This window comes from Etheostoma cragini, chromosome 14, assembly GCF_013103735.1.
Source record: "Etheostoma cragini isolate CJK2018 chromosome 14, CSU_Ecrag_1.0, whole genome shotgun sequence".
NCBI classification, from domain to species: Eukaryota; Metazoa; Chordata; class Actinopteri; order Perciformes; family Percidae; genus Etheostoma; species Etheostoma cragini.
In genome coordinates, this window is record NC_048420.1 from 10,530,509 (window position 1) to 10,554,807 (window position 24,299).

General features: G+C 40.1%; 2 protein-coding genes and 1 long non-coding RNA gene across 7 annotated transcripts; all 3 read right to left on the reverse strand.

The window, feature by feature from the left end:
- Positions 1-6,082: 6,082 nt before the first annotated feature.
- tra2a (transformer 2 alpha homolog) lies at positions 6,083-11,533 on the reverse strand. Of its 4 annotated transcripts, XM_034892349.1 has the most exons (10): positions 11,296-11,507; positions 10,249-10,567; positions 9,749-9,882; positions 9,450-9,615; positions 8,883-8,939; positions 7,950-8,138; positions 7,477-7,592; positions 7,061-7,198; positions 6,916-6,986; positions 6,083-6,747 (listed from the first exon to the last, which is right to left on the reverse strand). In XM_034892349.1, exons 4-10 carry the CDS (start codon positions 9,480-9,482, stop codon positions 6,737-6,739), a joined length of 615 nt encoding a protein of 204 aa, XP_034748240.1. In that variant the 5' UTR covers positions 9,483-9,615; positions 9,749-9,882; positions 10,249-10,567; positions 11,296-11,507; the 3' UTR covers positions 6,083-6,736. The 4 variants fall into 4 exon arrangements, with proteins under 4 accessions (XP_034748240.1, XP_034748238.1, XP_034748237.1 ...); XM_034892347.1 differs by lacking the exon at positions 10,249-10,567 and having other exon boundaries at positions 7,067-7,198; positions 11,296-11,533; XM_034892346.1 differs by lacking the exon at positions 10,249-10,567 and having other exon boundaries at positions 11,296-11,533.
- Positions 11,534-12,182: 649 nt separating this feature from the next.
- Positions 12,183-17,373, reverse strand: ccdc126 (coiled-coil domain containing 126). 2 transcript variants are annotated; one of them, XM_034892365.1, is made up of 4 exons: positions 17,125-17,373; positions 16,695-16,818; positions 14,178-14,868; positions 12,183-13,994 (listed from the first exon to the last, which is right to left on the reverse strand). In XM_034892365.1, exons 3-4 carry the CDS (start codon positions 14,413-14,415, stop codon positions 13,744-13,746), a joined length of 489 nt encoding a protein of 162 aa, XP_034748256.1. In that variant the 5' UTR covers positions 14,416-14,868; positions 16,695-16,818; positions 17,125-17,373; the 3' UTR covers positions 12,183-13,743. The 2 variants fall into 2 exon arrangements, with proteins under 2 accessions (XP_034748256.1, XP_034748257.1); XM_034892366.1 differs by lacking the exon at positions 16,695-16,818 and having other exon boundaries at positions 17,125-17,323.
- Positions 17,374-19,103: 1,730 nt separating this feature from the next.
- Positions 19,104-22,028, reverse strand: LOC117956962. Its single transcript, XR_004659411.1, has 3 exons — positions 20,617-22,028; positions 20,073-20,233; positions 19,104-19,362 (listed from the first exon to the last, which is right to left on the reverse strand). It is a non-coding gene; the product is annotated as an uncharacterized LOC117956962 (long non-coding RNA).
- Between the last annotated feature and the right edge of the window lie 2,271 nt (positions 22,029-24,299).

Below are 24,299 nucleotides of genomic sequence, written 5' to 3' on the forward strand. Positions count from 1 at the left end.
GAGTGGGAGTCTTTGGGTGAGATGAGAGCTGCCATGCCACTTGGTTTTTCCAACTTTCAGACCGTTTGGCACAACAAGGCGTTGGCCATGTGGACCGAATGCACATGGCGAGTCCTCCGCTATACCTCCGGCATGGATCTGCATTCACTGAGGAAAGGAGGGGTCTCCTACACTAAAGTGCCCCTAGCGTCCTATATGTAACGTACAGCCCTATTCCACCACGTGTGGAATCCATGTCTAAAATATTACACAACTGTCAATAAGATACTTTGTCAATCAAAGGTGAAAGATGATACCCTTAGGTCACTCTGTAGTGAATGGCCGTATTTACAGGACCAATGTGGAGCTGAATCCATACCTGTTGGCACAAAGGACGGTACACTGTCAGAACAGAAATTGTTGTAGTTTTTCCAACATGAAGGAGCCCAAAATGAATATGCACACAGAGTTTCATGCTTATCAATAGATCAAATCTAACATGGATTTGTAAAGGATGAAAGTGAAACTAAAACACAATTTCTTAAAGTGCCATAGTCTATGCATATATAAATATATAGAATGCAAGTTTATTAGGTGCACAAATCTAAAACTAATGCAGTCTATTACCCATGTAGCTCAAATTGGACACATTATTAGTAATGCTTCTCAGTATAATGCTGTATAATTCAATTAATTCAACTATTTATAGCTGCCAAGAAGACAACTAAGTAAAATCAACAATTGCAACAAGAACTGAACTTTACAAACTTAATGAATGCAAAGTTTATTGTGAAACTGTCGCATTAGTCTGCTTTAGTTTGAGATTTGTGTACCTAATAAACTGGCAGCTGAGTGTATCTATTTATATTTTACAATACTTCAGACTGAGGGCTTAAAGTTATATAGTCTACATACTTGTTCAGGTGTGCTCAATAAACAGCACATGCAACAGTACCATTCAGATATGAAGCGTATTATCAGTCAGACAGTTTTTTTCTTTGCCGTAGCCTATATAAGTTGTAAAGTTGTAAGTTGTAAAATATAAAAAAAAATGTAAAGTATGAATTGTAACCATAAAGTAACAATAAACACAGCTAAAAAGGTTAAAAGCAATACCTTATTCATTTTCATGTGAACGATGGTTTTTAATCACAACCTACTGATTATTTTCAAAGACATTTAGCTTTTAAACAGCTGGCCTTTGAGAAGTTGGTAAAGCTGTATTTCACCAACAAAAAAAAGTGATGAAAAGTAAGTTTATTAGGTGGGTGCAACCTATAATGAGCTATTCTTTGAGCTGAAATGATAGTAGGCTAGTGTGTCCCTGCAGCTAATAGATAGGCATAGGTGTGCATGCTCATGTAAAGCAAGTTCCAAAAGGAGTGTTGGTTTAGTGGGCCCTTCAGCCACTAGCTCAGGCTGGGGCCATGGCTGCCTCGGTGGGTTTTACTCCTCTGCTGCTGAACAAACACACAAAGACCTGTGATTGGCCCGGAAGGCTATCCAATCAGAGAGCCGCAGCCGGCTCCGTACTACTGCTGCTGGCTCGGCCTCAACGCGCTCATTCATTGGCTCCTCGGCTCCACTATTCTATATGAATCAGCGCGCCAATAATGCGTTTTTCCTCCCGTTGTTTCCTCTGCTGGGCTTTGTCATAAGACAAAAAGATGTAACGAAACACGAGCCACCGGCCACGTCCGCGGCACTTTTATAACTGTTCTCAACTTTTTAGGAAGTTTAAGTTGTGTTTACATCCTAATCATACTAGGTTAAGTGAAAAGAGTATACAAGAGAGCGTATAAAATGCGGATTTTACTACCGTTTATACCTTTTAATCGTTTCCTAATTTGTTTATAAAGTTTTAACTCCAGAAAAGTTTCTTAATAACTTTTTACTTAGTGGTTAGATCCTTAAAGTACTGTTTCAGGGATCGATATAAGGGATTTATTAAACCTGGGCGCTTTTCGTCGCGCCAGTTAGACGCATACATTTTTTTATAACCTAGTTTATTTGGCTTTAATGATTTTCATATCAAATTAAATAACGAAAGCAGCAGGAACTCGTTGTACATGTCCTCCTGCCTGCTGCTGCTGGGTAGCACCGTATAGATGGTGGACTTGTATATAGAGACAGCGGTCATGTGAGTGCTCGCCTGGCTGTGTCGGTTTAAATGAACTGCATGGCTGCAGCCTCTGTGTGTGTGTGTGTGTGTGTGTGTGTGTGTGTGTGTGTGTGTGTGTGTGTGTGTGTGTGTGTGTGTGTGTGTGTGTGTGTGTGTGTGCAAGAGGAGTGGTGAATGTATCGCTGAGGAATGTACAGAAAGTCTCCCCGCCCCCAGTTTCAGGACTCCTCGCCATGGATAAATTCCATAGGGGCAAACTGACATGAAGTTTCAGACTAGACTGCATCTTATGTGGGAAGATTTCTGCGGCTGATGTCAGTGCAGGAAAACTAACTGACAGAATCGATCTGGCTAAACATAGTCTGGGATATTTCTAGAGAGAAAGAGAAAGGAGGGAGCAGGTAGATTGCTTAAGTAAAACGCAGTTTATAGCCCAACTTTGAGCTGTTGGCCTCATTCCAAGATAGTCTACATCGTCAAGCGCGAGCCTCTTCTACAAACTCCTATAGGCTACATACAATCGAGGGATTCTGTTTTCCGGTGATATTGCTTTATTTCGTATTCATTTGTATGCGATTCTATAAATATAACAATGTTTTATTCCCACTTGAGCTGTATTACATCCCCTGGCTGACCGCCTCGGACAGAGTCAGGAAACACAGTGGGGAACGCCATGTTGACGAGAATTAAGAGAGACTTTAATAACTGATGGAAGCAATGTTGATGTTAACGTAGGCTAAGGCTTTCATTTTTTTATTGTTACTTTTTTTGGTCCAGACATGTGTTTTCTATTAAGGCTACAGCAATGAGTTCAATGCAGGCTTCAAAACATAAAAAAATATAGGGATGTGTTTTCTCCACAGATGCGATGACACCCTTCATCTCATTAGAAAATGGCGGTTTGTGCCCCCTCAAAACACATGCCAAGGGTTTAAACAGTAACTGACCAGTTGTTGGTTAACTGGTGAAATATTAAAATGATACATCTATTCAAGTTATTTCTTTGCTGTTTTTTTTTTTAAGAATAATAGGCCTACAAGGAATGAAACTATTGTTTTGATTCCATTTGTCTTCACGTGCACTCATTTTTCCCCCAAACAAAAGCCAAATCCTGGTAAATAGAAGAAACAGTTCACTCAATCTGGATCAACAGTTACAGAAACGACTATTTAAATGAAAAGGTATTTTAAAGAAAATAGTTGGTGTCTTATTTTGTTAAAAACAAGCCTAAACAGCTATTAATCGCAGCCAACACAGCAACGGTCATACTATTGTTGTTTTACAAGTGGCAACATCTATCCCTATATTTTTTAAATGATATAGTTGTTTAATTTCAAGCCCTTTGATTTAAATTCTGCATTTGTTTTTATTTCTCATTAATTCATTAAAAATCTATTTTTTTGTAATAATCATCTGATTTTTGTAGTTTTTTGAAACCTTGAAATAACTGCATTTTTATTATTGTTAGCCATTTAATCAGACTAACACCATATGTTCAGGCAAGTCTAATGGAAGTGGCTGTTTTCATGCACAGTCACATGAATATTTGCAGACTTAGTCACACATTGCATAATTGCATGTATGTTTGTTTCTCTTATATGCACATCTCCCTTCTGGCTGCTGTTGTTTGCTGGTTTCAGCCGCCTGGTTAATTAGCTACACTGTGTTGAGAACATTTCTCATAAAGCCACTCAACAATCCATTTCTTTAATATCTCGTTTTCTAAAAACACAGAGATGATTTGTGATTTGTTGAGCTTCAAACATTCACACTTGTAATTTCACATTAGATTTTGTTTATTGCAAAAATGAAGTGCATTATCTGTTTAATCTGGAACGGACCACATTGTTTATTTTCTCCAGTGGGAAGGTTTCTGCTGTTTGTGAATATTGACGTGATGTAAAAGTGTTGGAGGTAATCATCTATCAACTAGATGATATTGGGAGTACATTTTAGTAAAGAAACACACATTATTGAATGTGAATTTAAAATGCCATGGCAGAGTAATTACCCTTTCCGCTGTTAACAAGCACAACGCCCATCACAAGTTTTAAAGGGTTTTTAAATTAATAATAACATATTTTATCATGCTGATACAAACTAGCCTACAGCCTAAACACATCACAGCATTTAACATCCAAAAATGTCATTTTCAGAAAACATCTCCATCTGATTACAATCAAGAACTTATCAGGTGATATTTCTTTGGGACATTTGGACCATCAAGAACATTGACTGATAAGTAAGATAATCAGCATGTGCTGTTAATGTTCTTATTCCAAGTGGAGCCTCATGTTTACGGCGTGAACAAGTCAGAGGTGAGTTGTTCACCCCCCACCATCCTGTGTTTCTAACCATACAGAATACATGAACATGCTGTTAACCTTCAGACATTGTCCTGTATGTTAGGAGCGTGTACCCTCCCAGTTTTAATCTCAGAGACACATGATATGATGATAAAGATACAGGTTTCACCTGGTGTAGACCTTTGTTCCATAATATAAACCATTGACCAAACAACTATATGGAAAAGTTGATGGAGAACTGAGAAAAGATGAAAGTAGTGCATTTTATATAGAATGTGTCTGGCCCTAGATTGCAACCATGATTTGGCTCCTATTTTGTTGTTTTTTTGCATGGTAGGTGTATATTGCTTCCTCCTTGCAAATAGTTGACATTCCTCTTTATATTGTTATTTCTCTAAACCAGAAAATAATGTAGTTATCTGTTTTTCTCAATGTCCGATTCTTTAGGTGAGATGTCGCTACATGGAATTCCAATAATATGAAACAGTCTATCCATTCTGTCCCCTACTGGTCAACTTATTGGTAGATGCACTGCTACGCCATAAGGAAATCCTTACATCACAACACAACCTCACACGTAACCAATAAAACCAAGTTGTCTTCAATCTGCACCTCTTCTTACTGATTGGCTAAAAAATGGCTGTATTAGACTATGAATTTGTGGATTTTTTTAAATTACGTTATACTCGAAAAATGTGTCTGAAGGAATACCAGTGATTAATGTTCATTTAAACATAAAAAGCAAAAAGAACTGTTGAATCTTCATTGATAAAGACTTCATACTTTGACCTTTGTAGCCTTCCAGTTAGCAGTTACCTTGGAACCAGAAGAATTGTCTTTGTGTTAATGAATGCATAACTCCGCGGGCCCCATGACATGTCAGCCATGATTGTTAACCGTATTTGAGTGAAAGTACCTTACCATTGAGGCTAATGTTCACAGATAAAGAGCCACCCATTCCTTCAAGTTTACTTTTGTGATTAGCCACTCAGCATCAAGATCATATTTGTCTCAACTGTGTCCATTTGGGAGACAAAAAAAGAAAAAGAAAAAAAAGAGTGTATAGATACAATGTGCAAGGTTTGGTTGAATGCCGGAAAATGCAAATTAAAACTTGGTCTTAGAACAAACTTTGCCAGATTCTGTCACCTTTAGAATGTAAAGCATTCATTTGGCTACTTTAAATAAGTAAAGGTTCCAGTTAGATTCTTATTAAACACGAAGCACAAGAAAGTAAAGAAATCAAATTAAATTTGTACGCCCAAATATTACATTTTGACAAAGTACAAGCTCTTTTGCAGTTACTGTGAATGGTTACAAAACACACTGAATAATCGTGTTCTTACATAGGAGCTCTGTATCTTATGTAATAGAAGCCAAACTATAAAAGCTTATTAAAAGTCCTTTCTTTGCATGTTTTCAGTGAAGTTAATCTGAATGAGAGGAAACTCCTTTTTGGAGAATTTTGTGGTTTGAGTAGCCCCAGATCAACACCTTTAAATTTGTGTGAACATAAACTTTTCATGCAGTCTTGGCACTGGCCCTGTTCTGTGAAACTCTCCCAGCATGTTTTCCCACCTCACCCACTCCATTTAAAGCATTAACTCCCACCGATGCAACCAAAGCTTGATTTCAATTTCATGTGCATTGAGTCAGAAAAACACATCACAAACTGTGGAGTTTTCATCAATTTGTATTTCCATACAAAGAAACAATACAAAAATGCATTACATAAAACTCTCTGGAGAAACTCAAATGATGACTTCCTTGACTAAAACAAAAGAAATTAATAAATGAATGTGAGCAAAAGAACCACGGATGCTGGTAACTCTCATTAAACAGCCCGTGACCTGCTACTCTCCAGTAAACTCAGTTAGTGCTGGGTAACATTGAGATCAAGCTGTGATTTACTGGATTGATTCATTTATTTAATAAAAGTTTGTAAAATCAAATGTCACCATTATTTACTAAAACCCAGTTTATTTTCCGAATCATGACAAGGACCACGTTAACAGGGAACAGGAATACTGTTTAACCATCATTTAACAGAAAAAGAAAAAAAAAAGTATTGTTGCTGCAGAAAATGAAAAAGGGAAGGAAGGACGCAAGTCCAAGAACAAAGGAACAGTGGCAGACTTCTTCGCTCACACTCAACATGGATGTATCAAAACGTCTAAAACTTAAGACATCTATTGCATGTAAACAAGAACCATCTCAAACGTAAGAGTTCTGTTGATATAGACATGCTAATCCAAAATGTTCCCCTCAGAAACACCTCGATGAATCACACATTGATTATTGGAGGGAAGCTGAATGTTGAAAGAAGAACTTAGTATCGCCCTGCCAACAGAAAGTATGAAATTTCATTAGTCCTAGTACATTACTTATAAATTCAATCAGCTGTCACCAGTGATCAAGATAATTACATCTTTTTCTATATGCATACTAACAACAATCTGGATGCAGTTTGTCAAGCTTTCTATTGTACTCCTTTCTCTTTATACTTACGTGGGCTGTAAGAGCGAGACCGTGAGCGAGACCTATATCGACTGTAGTAGGGTGATGGAGAGCGCCTGCGACTGCAAAGAGAAAGATCTATTTACTCCCACGGAACAACGTTACAGTGACTTTATACTCAAAAATTATAACTCACCTGTACCTATAGTCATACTCGTCATATCTGTCGTAGCGCTCATAGCCGCGGTCATAATGAGAGTCTCTCCCCCTCCTGCTGCTGCTGCTTCCACCGCCACTTCCACCACCACCACCACCGCCGCCACCACCACCATTGCTGTTGAAAAAAGCAAAACAAGAGCATGACGTCCAGAGGTCTCATCTCTTAAAATTGACAGTACCATGTCAAAACTGATTTCAATGGTCACAGATGCACGATCAGATACAAAAGTTAGTGAGCGCTGACATCAGAACTAACTCCGACCAAGTCCCCACCCCCCCACCCCCAATTCTCCTGTTTGCTCAAATGGACCTTAACCATGTGATGAATGTTCAATTCCACACAAGAGGTTAAGGCAACTGATGTGCAAGACTTGACATTAGAGTTGATCTTACTGAGTTGGTCGGCCCATGTAGATTCCAGGTGTGGGGGTATGAGCACGTTTAGTAATTGAGTAATCCACTCTGATGCGCCTCCCGTCCAGCTCCATGCCATTGGCTCGCTCCATTGCCTAAGGAATACAAGCGGGAGGAGAAGGCCGATGTTATCAGACTATTGTAGGCTCTTTGGTACTAATCATTTCTTTCACAAAGGTCTACCTAAATTACACTCTGTAACGCCCTTTCCAAGGGATACATGACTGCAAGGAGAGGAAATTTGGTGCAAGGCAGACACCTAGTGGCATACTTATGTTATCACATCTAAATAAAAAAATGAGAGGCTGGTTTAAGTAGAGGACCTTTGACCCTGCATGTACAAATACTATAAAAACAGATGACAAGACAGAAAAAGGGGGTTACTGGGACTAGGACTGGAGATTCTTAGGAATTTTATCAATAAACAAAACCACCACAAACAATTCACATACCTCTTTGGAATCCTCAATTCTCTCGAAGTACACAAAAGCAAAGCCGCGGGAGCGACCCGTGCGCTGGTCGTAAACCACATTGACCCCCGCCAGAGGACCGTGGCGGGAAAACACCTCCCTCAGGTCGCGCTCTGTGGTGTACAGGCTCAAACCAAACACCCCCAAGCATTTGCTGGGGTCAGGGTTTGCCTGGAAGGGACCACATAAGGGTTACAGTTAATGGTGTGGCTTACCACGGCTAATCGTGTGCTTATTTGCATTCAAAATCCATTTACTAGACTTAGTATGCAAAACATCATTCTTTATGCACACAGCAGGATTTTACATGGTTAATGCAGTGTGCACACTGTAGAGAAATCTCTTTTCAAAACTTAGCAAAAAAAAAACCAATACTTTAAAACAACCTCCATATTTGTGTAGTGACCGCTTCAGACGTGTTATTCAGTCTTTAATACTACCTGGCCTGATGAATTACTAAACATCAATGTTTCCAAGAGGAAAAAAAATTTTTTTTTCAAACATTTGATTTTCTCTTAGCCAGCCGACTGAAAAAATAAATAACAGATGGATCGATCCGATCTTAGTCGTGATGAAACCCAGAAATACATGAAAAGGGAAACAAACACACACAAAATCTGAAATCCTCAACATACTGTATTGATGCAACAGAATGGACATAATATAAGTTAAATAATAAAGAAACCAAAGAATCTAAGTTATATTTGATCTCCACTAGGTTGTTTTTGTTGCTTTATTATTACAAGTGCAGCCATGCCATTACCAGAGCTCGGGCCACAATGCAAACAAAACCCGATATTGGACATTACAAGGACCCGTCTCTGTTTGTAGTAGTACTACACCGGGAGCAGCACCTTTGAGGACACAAAAACATTACATTGCTCTTGCTAAAGATATGTCGGAAGGTACACGTACCCTAACATCAGCATCTGCTCCCCCATGACCGTTTGATTCTTTCGGGAAGTCATGGCTCTGTCGATATAATGAAAGTTAACAAAAAGGGGATATTACACGGTAGTTTACCACAGAATTAACCACATAGTCTCTAAAATTACAACTCCACATAGATAAAAGAATGAGAAATTCCATTGCTCTTGACTTTAAACTAAATCTTACTTAAAATCATATAATCCTTGTAGATATGCTTAACAATTTAACTCAAAGCCATATGAAAACTAGTTAAACAGATTTAAGTAATTTTGCTTGCTATAGCCACTGATTTATCTCTCTTTCCAAAACATTGTGAAGGCTCCTCATTTTGGATTCCCACTATTAAGTAACAGGTCATACAGTTTATTCCCATATCCTCACTAATTACAGGCTAGGATTTGCAATACGCCACTCTTACCAAAAATCGGAATATGTTTAAAAGTACTACTAAAACGGCTTGTAACTGTGTGTGAGCATACACAAAGGGTCCTGTGGTTCACTTTTGTATAGCCTACTGTACTTGGCCCCATCTTCAGATCTCATAATACTCACCCTGCTGCCAGTTTGATGCCGCCGGTTCGACATAGGGGAAGTGCTCTGGCTCTTTTTCCGGCGGTACTCGGGACTGTAGGAACGAGAGCGGGACTTCCTCCGGCGGGAATAGGACGGAGAGCGTGAGCGGCTATAGCGGCGGTTTGATTGCCGCCTGGAATGAGACCTAAACAGGGTGTTAAGAGTGATACAAAAGCATATAGTTAATAGAATATTTTAGCCCCAATAAGCATTTATTTGGATGCATTATGATGTAAGTACAGTATTACATGGGCTATCATAGCATGGCAACAACATACCTAGTTTTGGACCGAGACCGGGATCTGGACTCTGAGCGTTTGGGGGCCCGGGCTGGGCTTGGGGAGCCGGACCTGCTCTCCGTCTTGGCTCGATCTGGACTCCCGTGATCCAATTTAGATGGGGAGCGTGAACCCTATTGCCACAACAGTTTGTTAACAACTTACTCAGGGACAAATACATGCATTTCTTTATACAGAAAAACAATTAAGCACAGAGTAGCAAGATGTGGTGGTAGAGTATGTTGGACACATACAGTACACCTATCTAAATTGTACAGCTTATGTACTGAGGAGGAAAGGGTTAGTAATTCTATAGTTCCAATAACTAACTAATTTGTTTACAATGAGGCCTATAATTAACCATTTATATCAAATGTACATGACAAGTCTATGTCCATGTCCACCTGGGTCATAAAGGGAAAAATAAAACATGCATTTTCATGTTACATAAAGAGCATGAAGAAAAGACATTTGTGACACAAACAGTGTATTTACTTAACCTAGGGACACATTCATTCTTCCAGATTCTTTACGCTACTCCCTTTTCTCAGGATTTCTATCCTTCTTCGTTCTTCTTTTTTCAGTTTTCTCATTTTCTGATTCCAGGTCAGTTTTTCCTCTCTTCACCCAAACAGAAACCAGTTTCATTTTAGCCATTACACTGCAAGCGCTTCTATCTGACACCATTCTTCCGTCACATTTTCTCCCTTTCCACTTCTATGTTCTGCTCTGTACATGTTTTCATTAGCCTTCTTTTATCTTGACATTTTTCTTCATCATTCTTGGATAAAACTCTTCAAATCCTTCACGGTCAATAACCTTAATGAAAAAAGAACATTCAATAAAATTAAGATCATTAGGTTTAAGAAAAATAGAATAGTTTAAATAAAATGAAAAGGAACACTGAATGCAGTACAATTAATTACATTGTGGCTACATAAAGTTGGAATATTCCAAAAAGTATGCAAATGATCAAAGTTACAACTAATTACTTTACATGTTAACAAATGAAGAGCTTAGATGTTTAACGCTAGATCAGGAAAAGAAAAGGTTGCTTGAAAAACGCAGGTTGCTACTGTGCAGTAATGGCTGCAGCAGTTATATCCTCACAAAAGAACGACATACAAACGTCGTAGACATCTCGTTTTTTAGTTACATAGGCACACGTGGTACGTGAAACATGTTCAACCCGCAACGCAGAAATACATTTGCAAATACTGTCGGCTAATCACGGTAATTTGAAGCTAACGATAGTTAGCTAGCATGCTAGTGGAGGAGGCGGGTTAGACCAATCCTGCTAGCAGAGTGGGAACGGCTCACGTAAAAACTAAAACATAGTTGACAAAACCAGAACACTTCTCTTCCTCTCTAGCACAGGAAACAAGGCATGTACGTCAACGTCAAGCTATAAATTTAGCGTTGGCACAAGGTTAGCTAGCTGTTACATTAACGTTGGCTATGCATTAACGTTAGTGGTTTTTACAGACAGCCACACGGAAGGAATAGGAAGAAAGGGAAATATTTGATCATTCGATGCAACTACTTACCCGTCCTTCGTAGTTTCCATCCTCAATATCACTCATTGTTCAGAAACGTTATAGCTCATACAACCAAGTGTTTTTGATGCGGGTTTGAGTCTCACTGAGGTTTTCCACACGGCTTTATCCTGGCCGGTTATTAGCTAGAAGATGGCGCGTGAGGAGGTGGGTAATGTGTTTGTGTGCTGCAGCATCTGTCGTCACGTCCCGTCTCGTCTTCCACGCCCCCTTAGTGCTAAAAAAACGTCTCAAACTAAACTTTTCACTTTTCATGGGCCCCCCCATGATCAGCGGCGGAAGTAACAGTACGGCATCAAAATCACTTTATCCCAAGTAATAGTCCTGCCTTCAAAATCTTCAAGAGCATAAGCCCATGTCTTGGAGAATGCCCCCATTCTGTGTTATAGTTGTATAATTGTAGGCCTATGTTAATGAAATTATATTAATGAAACATTATTCAGTTAGCATTTAAATGTTGAAGCTGGATGTGATTTTGCAAGTTTTAACCACCTTATATAGGCCTACTTTTTAGTAGTTTTATCTTTACAAAGGCATCATATTTTATAAGCTTACCATTTTGATTAATGTAAAATTCTTATTTCCAAGGTAACTATAGTTACTTAACTTGACAGCTGTCAAGTACATATAGTGGAGTAGGAGTATAAATTGCATAAAATAGAAACATTTAATTATGAGTGAAATTTACTTTAGTGCTTGAGTATCTATGTTACTTTCCACCAGGGTAAAACATGATTTGACTGGTAAATTATTCCCTCTGGGTTTTGCAGTGGTCATTAAAACTGGAAGCAAAAACTTGTCTTTATACATTCACAGAAGCATGCACACACCCCTCATGTAAAATTCCCTCTTTGGGAACCAAAGGCTGAACATTTGGAAAGAAGCAAATCAATCTGGATTCATTGTCTTGTGGGGTACTAGATCTGCTGAATGACACTAGGCATATTTCCCCCCAACACATTGTATATGAAGCAATACAATTCATTTAAATGAGGGGACAACTCTTAGCATAAGGTCAATTTATTAGTAAAGCTATCTCACAGCAGCTGCCTGGCTCACCAGCTCTTCTACTTTAGCATTATGAATCAAAGTACAGTTATGGCATTACTCAATTCGGACAGAGTCAAACCAGTCTAAAGGCCTTCACCTGTATTTAAGTCTGTAATGTGTAAGCAACGTTATAAAACATTTCCCCCCTCATATTTTATTATGCCACCCACATTGACTTTGTCTAATTCAATCCCCCACGTAGTATTGATGAAAGTATTGCCCAGCTTACTTAACGCAAAAAAGTCATCATGTTAATTACCATCATGATGTGCAAATTAAAGATCTTCTTCCTCTGGGCAGGCGCCAGACTTTCTCAGTATAATGGAAACCATAGTCGGGACCATCAGAAAGGTTAAAAGAATGAATATTCCAGAGCCTGACGTCCACCCTCCTAAAATATCCCTTCAGTCATAGTTGGAAGAGCCCAGTATTTTTAGAAAATCTCTATAGAGTCACAGTGCAACATGAACCCTGAACATGTGTAAGCAGTAGCTCAGTAATCTTAACAGCACTAAAGGGCTTAAGACTGACTGCACAGTACATTCAATATGCTACACACTTAAGTTAAAACACCATGTCAACCCTGGTCAAGGGGAACCATTCAATTTCATCCGAGACAAAGTGCACACACACGCTCACGTTTACAGTGGCAAATTGGCATCATCCAATCATATTATGCATAAACCTCAAACCGTCGTGCAGTAATTGTAAATACACAATTATATACCGCCTGCAGATAGAGTGCAAATAACATTCTTTGGATTATCTCTTCCAGGCGACCTATTCAGTTTAATTATTCCTAAAACTATGTGTAAGCTAAAAGTAGAGTCTTCTTCATACAGTAACTATCAACTGCACCAGCTAAAAACTGACAAATAGGACTGCTAGCTATCATCGAGTGTACTACATTTTAGTTCAGCATTTAGATATATTGAAGCAGTATTGTAAAATAGTTTACAATGTAGATAGAGGAGCACTTCAAGCCATTTTTATGACAAAGCGTATGAGAATCTGGTTCAGTTCCAAGAGTATTTATACCGCTCTGCATTTACTTAAACAGTCATATGATCCAAATATTGCATTATAAAAAAATAAATTGCTGAAATTTAAGCTAAATAAAACGAGCAATGCAAATATATAAAAAAAATGTGCTTGATAGTTTTGGTAAAAAATAAATAAATGTCAGCATATGAGAGGACAGAGCATAAAGTCCCCCTTCTTCCCTCTGAGTTGGCTGAACATTTCTAAGAAGCATCCCAAATGTAAAGTTTCTGGATGTCCATATGTCTCACTATTGCTTTTCATTTCTCTGATGTTGTGTCATCAGTGATAAATGCTGGAAAAGTGTGATGTGCTAAAAATAAAAAAAAAGCATTACATCTTTAAAGACTATGCTCCTTGATGTGGCCGAGGCCTACTATGGATGTGTGGGTGAAGGCGCGATGTCTCTGGGTGGCTGTCAGGGGACTCTTTCTTTAAAGGTTTCAGTAAGGCAGCGGGAGCAGAGGCAAGAATGCCCCCTGCTGTGCGGGAGGTGTTAGTAGAGGAGGCATTGACCGTCAACTCGATTTTGCCCTCCAGTTTGACCAGCCGAGTCAGAATGTCGTCCAGTAGCACAGCAATAGTCCTCTTCAGATCAGCTAGGAAGGAGGGGAAAAAAAAAAAAAAACACAAGGAAGAAAATAAATCAACGCTTGAGTAAGCTTTTTCACAACTATGAAACACAATGTTCATACAGGAGTGATTCATTTCACGTGCAAGAAAGAGAGCAATGACGCCATATATTGCACAACATCCTGAGCTTCCTGTTAAATGCTGCTTACCAGAACCAGCCATGGACGTCCCCTGTGGCCCACCTGGGAAATTCTGGTTCTCCTCTGTCAGAACCTTGACGTATCGCCGGCTGAGCTCCAGGATCTGCTCACGTAGCTCGGCGCTGCTCTGATGGCGAGGCTGCTGCACAGTGTAGCGCAGCAACATAAGTCCCCAAGCCAGGCCGAATACCAGTAGCAGCACACTCAACTTCTGGGACATGTTCCTCCGCAAGAGCGCACCCAGCATGGTACTGCGGTGGCGTAGGGGAGGGGAGCTGCAGATGCTCAGTCTGAGGTGGAAGGTCTTTTTCTGGGGCTGTGGCTATACTAATTAAGTGATAATTGCAGGGTGATCTACAGAGAGTTCAGAGGTCCAAGTCCACTGCAAAGCACTCCTGAGAGCTGGTGTGGAATTAGCGCCTCACTCAAGTAAACTGCAGCAGGACACATGCTCGAATTATACCCATACAGCTGGAGATGTCTCTCTAACCACTAAAGGCATCCTGCCCCTCTTATGAGGAGACAAAAAAGTGTTAAACAACAGCAGGGTGCCAGGAAGTGGAACCCAAAGTAGGGTGACGCCCAAAGACACTTGTCAGTCAGGGGTTTTTGGAAAGGTGCTTTGGTTGCAAGATGTCCAACACCAAATCCCCAATGCACACTGGGCGTTCAGGCAGGGGGTCCGCAGGCATTGTTGATTCTGTTGGAGAAGTGAACAAAGATAGACAGAAAAGATATAAATAACAAAAAGAGAGAAACATTTAGAGATTAATTTAACAGGAGTATTCTAATCTCCTTTCTTGTAGGATGCTAACATGTCCATTGTGCAATCCCGCAATGTCATGAATCGGGAAAGGAAACTCATTCAGTTTACCAAAAAAACACTCAAAAAAATGTAATTTCTTCTTCAAGCACTTTGGTAGCTTCTTCAAAGCCCAGTTGAGCATTGTGATTTTTGTTTGTAGTGTAATATAATCAAAATTGCTTCCGAAACTATTTAGCTCTTAAAGACAGATTTCTTTGCTGCTCTTAATCAGGGAGCACAATAGCCCAGTCATTAACAAATCAACAAATGTTTTTCAGACCTCTTATCCCAGAAACCTGATTACCAGTTTAGATTTCATGGGACCCACTTTACAGCTCCAGATATCAGACAGAGGCACATTCATTCTCTAATCCCCCCACAAGGGTTGTTTGACTGACAAATGTGGTGCACATGCAGGGCAAATTAGGTGATCCTTTCTCTGTCTTTGCAAGTTTTTGTCACCGAGTTCATTCTCCGCGCTCTCTCATTCTTGGGTGTGGTAGTGTCACTTCCTATTGAGTTCAGAAAGGGGACAGTGACTGAGGGAATAAATTATGAAAAGAAAGGTATCATAATCTGTTTAGTGTTGCTTCCCAGCACACACACACAGACACACAGACACACAGTTTTGCCACATTTAGTTTCTAATCTCAATAAGCGACTGGACAGTTTTTGAGCATCACATTCTGATAATAAAAAGTGAACAAATCTGTTTTCTTTATTTCATAGTAAGGTTATCGAAGTCACAATGATCCATCCACATTTCAAGTAAAACAACCAAACAAAACAAAACAAAAAATGCATAATGCATAGGGACCTTATGCATAATCAACTACAGTTAATATGTGCTATGTTAACAGATCAGGGTGAGTTATTACAGCCTCAAGGCAAATAAACCTTTAGGGGGATATTCGGTGGCTTCCACATGTCAGACAACAGATCACATCAATTTTGCTTAATCATATGGTTGACACTTGCTAACAATCAGAAGAGTTTTGGTATACACCGTCCCACATTCATCATATCATATCACGCTATTCACCAGGACTGATCATTGTTCCATGGAAAAGCACACCATTTAGAGGCCAAGGCTTCAGACAATGTTCCACTTGTTTAGTATACTTAATTGGAGGATTGACAGTGATAGGGCACACAGTGTCAGTCAAAATACCTAATCCAGAGTTTAAATATTGACCACAAAAGCTATCACTTAGGTTTTAACCTTTATACAGTCTCTACCAGTATCTATAGTGTTAACAGCTGACAGGATGCTGGGCAACAGACGTATAAACTACAAACTGAAATGTCAATAATGTTAGGGTGGAGGGGGTTAAAAGATATGAATATTTAGATAGTGTGCATGATAGGACTCTGTAACTTTGACTTAACACACATCTAGCTAGCTAGTAATACAACACAGATAAATAACTTGTCAAACATGTTGACCCGGTAAACTTGTAATTTATGTTCATAAATGATCAAGTTCCACACGTAAATGAAAACTTGACTAACCTATATTCAGTAGACACGTTGATTTTTGGATGCTTAGCTTCAAGACTTAGCCTAAAACTGATTATTTAAAATAATTATTAGCAGCCGTTCAAGCTCAGAGAAGCTATCTCAAACTCCACTAACGTTATTGTCATGTTAGCTTGACATGTCAGGTCGCAACGCGCAAACTTGACCGTTTACAAAAAGGCTAAAAATGTTCTGCAAATTACCCCAGTTTGTTGAAGAAGGAATTTACAGGCTCCAGCGAAGCAGGGTAGGGGCAACTTAAGAGCTCCAGCTGCTACCTCTGGCCGACACTGAATGATGCTGGACTGTCGTTGCGGTTATCACTCCCTGATGTAAGTCGAGTGCAGATTTGAGTCGAGCATGCTCAGATTTAAACGGTTTACGGCATAACAAATCCATGAAATAATGAAGTTTTCTCATTACAAACAATAACAGAAGATGGGAATCATTTCAAAAACGCCATTTAACTGACGACGTTTGATGTGTTTGATTATTAACTTGTAGCCAGACTTTAGACATTAGCTAAGTAGGTCCATTTTTACTGTATTGACAGAATTACAGAAGTCGTTAGCATCGTGTAGGCTACTTGTCGCAAAATGACGCATGCGCAACTCAATTCTGCACTCGACTTACATTGGGGAGTTACAGCGGTCTGTGGGGAAAAGATGTCGAGCAGCTCACTGTCTCCTTTAAAAAGATTAGCTGCCGAGCTTAATGTTGGAGTGTCAGTTCACTCTGACGGTCATTTTGGCTTCCCCATCCACGGTTTCGAGAACGATGAGGTTACAGCAAGTAAAATCGGTAGCTAAAATAGAGTTGCATATGGCATCCAAGCATGCAACTGTGAAGTGCAAACTGTCATGGTTCCCCTGAACGTTTACTGGCTGCGTCAATACTACGGCATTATGGGAAATGTATTTATACTTCTTCTCTTACGATTTAACACGGGTGAGGGAAATGAAATAGCTAACGTCTTAGCAAAACCCAGCCTAAAGAAAACAGAAATAGATAAAAGCATATCATTGGAAACAGTGACTCTTAAAGAAAAAAAACTAAACGGTGTATTGAAAAGGAATGGCAGAGACTATGAGAAAGTAGACCAACGCTAATTACATCTGTATACCAGATGACTGGGATAATAACAGCTCTTAGGTGGATTGAAGATGTTAAACCATTTAGAGCTGTAATTAATGGGAGGTAGAGTTGAATGATAGACACCACCATACAGGCTGAATTTTGGGAAAGAGACTTCAGATACAGTATTAGGGCCCACTAAGGTCTATATAAAAGATATCTCAGATACAGTATTAGGGGACCACTAAGGTCTATGTAAAAGAGACTTCAGATACAGTATACAGTATTAGGAGTCACATTTTAACACAAGTTTAGATGCCTGACATGTTGAGCCGGACATTTGTCTTCTACATCATTAGAATCAACCATGGAGGTCAGTATAATACTGGGTATTATACTGGGCTTCATTCCAGCTCTCTCTTTCTCTTTCCACTCACCCTTGAACACACATTTTAAGACACCAAATTCTCACAGAGGATAATGTACATTTAGGGTTGCTTATAAATCCAGAACAAGATCAAATTAATTGTAAAGGTTGCAGGCAGGACTGCTTTGCATGTCACTAAGCCAGTGTATGCATGTGAGGGGAGCGTGACACCTCAACCACAGCGTACCCCTCCCAATTCTGTCAATCCATGTGTTGTCTTTCCATCAAAATTGTTGTTTGTCACTTTTTTGGACGTCTTCAATACTTCAATAACACTAACTTATTAACTTTAGTTTTACAGTTATATTTGGAATGTCTGGTCAATAAACCTCATTTATAGGAAATCATACCTAATGTTTGAGGTAGAAAAGAAGAAATTAGGAATTATTTAGACTAAAATTAAAGGACTGTATGTTGATGGATAATCACTGACTGGAATATGACAACATTTATGCAATACTATTTCAAAACCACTTCAATATATATATATATTTTTTTTTAAATGCTACAAAATTGAATAAGACACTCCAAAATTAATGAAAGTAGAGATTTGTACTTGCCAAAGAGAGTTTGTTGGAATCAATCATGTTATTATAATTGGGTAGTTATTGTATATATATATATATATACTAATGTTAAAAAGAACATTGATATAGGAAAACTGGTCAATTTGACCCGAGGACGACATGAGGGAGAAGGCAGAGGTTCTGACCCAGAACACAGAGAAACATACACGGACACAGAGTAACAATTCAAAAACCTTTTAATGTAACTTCTGTACTGATAGCAGCCAAGGACAGAAAACACAAGGTAGGCTGACTCCGAGCTGGATAGGGGCTGAGGAGGGCCGGCAGTGGTGAATCCAAACTTTCTTTCTGGACTCCAAGCGGGAAGGTAGGAAGGCTTGAGCGTGATGAGCCACGACAACAGGTCTGGAGGCGTAGGTCTGGACAGGGAAAACAGGACGTTAACAAAAGCACCAGGATTATAACACTAAGACTACAATGGCACAAAGTTCAACTGGAAGCTAAGTTACCACACGGGTAAGTGCAACGATCTGGCGTCGGTGAGTGTCGCTTCGTTGAGCAGTGCTTCCCGGGCATCGCTCCAAACTTTAGTTTAGGTCCGTTTGAACCAAGGGAACAGCCAGTTCCCTCTCCTGAGCAGGAAACAAGGAGGGGTGTTGGTATCCCAAGGCGACCTCGGAAGGTGAGAAGCCAGTGGCGGAGGTGATCAGGGAGTTGTGGGCGTACTCTATCCACGGCAGATGTTGACACAGGAGGACGGACGCTGAGCAGCCACACAACGAAGGGATGCTTCTAGGTCCTGGTTGGCTCTCTCAGTCCGACCCATGGATTGGGGATGGCACCCTAGATAGATAAATAGATGGATAGATAGATAGATGTATACTTTATTCATCCCGAAGGAAATTTTAGGCATATAGTAACATAACCCAACAAACACATACATGCACCCAAAGCAAACTGTGGGCCTCTATCAGACACAATGTCCACAGGAATTCCATGGGGACAGAATACATGTTGGACTGGTCTGTATGTCAAAAAAAAATAAATTGAACCTGCTGAAGAACAGGGCCCACCTGGCTTGACCTGAGTTAAGTCTTTTTGGTGGATTGGATGAATGCAAGTTTTTATGGTCGGTCCAGACCAGCAGTTTTCGGTTCCCAACATTGTAGTTTCTTTCTGCGGGAGACAATTTCTTGGAAAGAAGACGCAAGGGTTAAGCTTCTGGTCTGTGGGGGAGCATTGGGAAAGGACGGCTCCCACCCCCCCCATTCAGAAGCATCCACCTCCACAAAAAACTGCAGAGCGACATCATTTGAAATTGGGAAAAATTAGAAGTTGCAGAAAAGATTCTGAATTTGATATACTTTATCGCAGAATATTGCAATATTTTTAAAAATCGCAATAATATGGTATTGTGAGGATATCGTATCGGGAGGCGTCTGCTGATTCCCACGCCTAGCCGTTGGTGGTTGTGATCCATTACAGTGCAGATGAGCTGGTCACGTTGCCCCAACAAAGCCCCATTAAACTTTTAATGTTACTTCTGTACTTACAGCAGCCAAGGACAGAAAACACAAGGTAGGCTGACTCCGAGCTGGATAGGGGCTGAGGAGGGCCGGCAGTGGTGGAGCCAAACTTTCTTTCTGGAATCCAAGCGGGAAGGTAGGAAGGCTTGAGCGTGATGAGCCACGGAAACAGGTCTGGAAGCGTAGGTCTGGACAGGGAAAATAGGACGTTAACAAAAGCACCAGGATTATAACACTAAGACTAAAAAACTATGACTAAGTCTGGGTGAGGGCAGGGAATATCTATTTCTGTTAGCAACACATTGAATTTTTTGTTTCTGTTTTTTCAGTCTGTGTATTTTGATTTCTTTTTACATCTCAGTACAGTCACACTTCCCTCTATTCTTGTAGTGGAAATGTTTTTGGACGTATTATACTTTCATTCTTGTTGGTATATTGATGATGATGGTTAAATTGGCTAACCTTTTGCTGTTTATGAATTGTATGTAACCCTAACCCTAACAAAACTAAAGTTAAAAAGGGGGGAACGTTGAGTCGAGACTGTAGTTTCTAAGTAGTTAAGCCAAGTTACCACACTGGTAGGTGCATCGATCTGGCGGCGGTGGTGAGCTTCGCCCAGGACTAAATACTGTAGAGTTGCTAAGCGGAATAGCCAGCAGCTGTGCAGAGAGGTACATCGACCGGCCATACACACACACACACACACACAGACAGTGGGGGAAAAGGGGAGAGACACACACAGAAACAGCTGCCCACATAACACACATAACATAACACATTGGGCTACAACATGTCTGGCACAAAGCCTCAGATACATTAGGCTTGCATAGGATAGGTGTTGGGCTAATCTTGGTTAAATTAGGCAAGGTTAGCATGAATTAGATTTGGTCAGGTGGCGTTAGGTTAGCCCACTGTTATTTGCACAATGCTTTTTGACCCTAGGAATTATGGAACATTTTCCTAAAATTCTTCCCAATGTTCGCAGCATTGATTAAAACTTGATATAATCAAACATTCACCAATGCTATTCAGTAGCGTTTGGTACATTTAGGAATATAAAATACATTTTTACTCTTGCTTTATATCAAATATAGTGAAAAATGGGGTGGTCAAAAATATTAGCCCCCATGTGAATATTTGCTTTCAAAACACACCTAATTAACCAATCCGCTTTCAAACAACACCTGTGCAGTCAATTGGCTTCCTAACAACACCTGAGCATTCAATCACCGTAAAAGGACTCCAATGAACTTGAACACATTATTGAGAGGCTACTGAAAACTACTACTACGACTACATATACTCACCATGCCAAAGACAAAGGAAATAAGTCTTGAGCTCAGAAAGAAAAACATGGAGGCTCATGATAAGGGGGAAGGCTATACTGCCATTTCCAAATGCTTGGAAATGGCAGCATAGCCTTTCCTGTACGTTGCAAGTACAAGGAGACAAATTCTGTAAGAAACAAACCTGTGCGTGGTCGTAAGCGCACGCAAGAACTCTGGAGAGGAAAATAGTCCGAGATGTCAGCAACAACCCGCGGACATCTGCCATGAAGATTGTTGCTGACCTGGACTCTTCCTGAGTTGATGTTTCAAGGAACACAGACGTGAGGGCTCTTCATCATGGTGGGCTTCAGGGCCATCATCCCAGAAGAACCCCTTTACTCAAAGAGCGGCACATCACAGCCAGACTGAGGTTGGCCCGTGAACATTTGAAAGATAAAGATGAGTTTTGGAAGTCTGCGTTTTGGTCTGATGAGACTAAACTGGAACTGGTTGGGCACACGGATGTTGCTTATGTTTGGCGAAGAAAAGGAGAGGCCTTCAACCCTAGGAACACGGTTCCCACAGTTAAACATGGCGGGGGGAGCATCATGCTGTGGGGCTGTTTGGCAGCCTCAGGCACAGGGAGCCTTGTTCGGGTGCATGGCATGATGGAAAAGGAAAGTGATGTTGAAATTTTGACGGATAATATGCAGAAATCTGTAGTCTATCCTTTGTCGCTGGGTCTTCCAACAAGACAACGACCCAGAGCATAAATTGAAATTGGTCCGACAGTTCCTGAATGATACCAAAACCAAAGTCCTGGAGTGGCGCGCACAGAGCCCAGACCTCAATCCTATTGAGAATCTGTGGCGGGTGCTCAAAGTCAAGGTCCATGCTCGGAAACCACGCAATTTAGACCAGCTGGTTTGCAATAAAAGAATGGGCCAAAATCCCTCAGGGGACCTGAGCCAACCTAGTAAAGAACTACTCTAAGAGCTTGAGGTCAGTTGTGACTCAGAAAGGGTACACTATTAATATAATATTAGCGCCCAGGCCATTAATATAATATATTAATGGCCTGGGCGCTAATATTATAATAATAGTGTACCCTATATAATAATATAATATATTAATGGCCTGGGGGCTAATCATTTTGGACATCTTATTTTTGCCCTTTCTTGTTTTAACTCAATAAAGTATCCCAATCAAACTTAGTGGACATTTTGTCATTGTTATGTTGAAAACTAATGCACTACAAACACTTGATGTTAATGGTCATTTCCTTGGAGAAATCAAGAGATTTGTAAAATTTCATAAGTGGGGCTAATCATTTTGTAATTGAATTAAAGCATCTAGGGTTTTATCAGGTGGTTGGGAGGATATTTGATGGTAGTTGCTAATGTTTTAATAGAATTTTTTACTTTTCTTAACTTCAGTTTTTGTCAAATCTCTTTCTATTTCATGCCCTTTTTCTGATTGCTCTCCTTTTCTCTTAAACGCTATATAAATTAAGTTTACGCCTGTCTGACGTTGGCCTTTCTGGGTTTTCGCATAACTCTGAGATATTCTCCATCTTTAAAACCTTTCCTTCCTTCCTCTTTATCTTTAGTCTTTGCTTCCTCACTTCCCTCTCAACCTTAAATTCTTGTCTGCGTTTGTACACAACCAGCTCCGTCCTTCGGTCAAGCAGTCGTTCTTTTTCTTCTTCCATTTTCTTTGAATTACTGGGGTGACCTGTAAACAACAGAATATGAAAGGTTAAGTGTGGAGCCCAGTTGTACACTCGCACCCCTCCCAAAAAAAAATTGTCAACAGATTTGTTTTGTTGCAAGTTGTTCAAAATGCTTGTTTGCCCGGCAACATTAAGTGAGATAAGAGCTATCTTAGTTTAACTGAGTTTAACAATTTTAAACTCATTGTTATAATGACAAGAAGCTGGTAACCTGGCTCTCTCCAAAACTCCAAAACACACAGAGCAACACTGTACCTTGTGTGTTTCATCCTAACAATTCAATGTAATGTAATATCCCACAGTAGCCTATATTAGTCACATGGGCTGCTTCTCCGAATTAAGTCAGTAATAATTTCAATTTCAGGACTTTAAATAAAAGACTTTTACTTGTAATGGAGTTTTTTTAACATAGTGGAGTTGGAACTTTTACTAGTGAAAAAATTAAATACTTGTTCCACCACTGGTCTACTGTGACTGTTTATCTGAAAGGAGGCTATACATATACATATACCTGTATGCTATGTTATGTAACAAAATGTAAGTTTGCTTTCTTACAGTGACACAGGAAGTTGCGCTCATCCACGACGCTTGATTGGATTTCTCTAGCAATGCGGTCTATCTTGCGGTTGAGCCACCAAATGTAAATCCTTGAAAGCGGACCAAACGTTTTCCTCTCCTCCTCCTGGTTCTTGTTCGTCATCTTTTCACACCTTTCTCTTTCTCGTTTTACTCTTTCTGTTGCCTCATTTTGTCTTGCATCCCCTAACTTCCCTCTTGCACTCAGATGGATGGATAAAAAGCTATTAGCCGGCTCGTCGTCTTCATAAGATGAAGACAAAGAGCTCTCACTCCTCCATGCCTGATGCCGCATTGGAGCAAAAGGCTCGACTTCATCAGAAGAAGAAGGGCCGTCACCACTTTGTCCATCCTGACTCAAGGTGGTAGAAAGAGTAATCTCTGTGAAGAACACAGGACTTTGTTGTTGCTGCCTCAATGTGGTAGAAGGCTCGTCTTCTTCTTCAGAAGAAGAAGAAGGGCTCCCAGCCCTTTCTTCTTCCTGCCTCCTCATGGAAGAAGGCTCGTCTTCAGAAGGGGAAGACAAAGGGCTCTCGGACCTTTTTCCTTGCTGCCTTCTCGTGGTAGAAGGCTCGTCTTCTTCTTCTTCAGAAGAAGAAAGGCTCTCACTCCTCCATGCCTGAAGCCGCACTGGAGCAAAAGGCTCGACTTCATCAGAAGAAGAAGGGCCGTCACCAC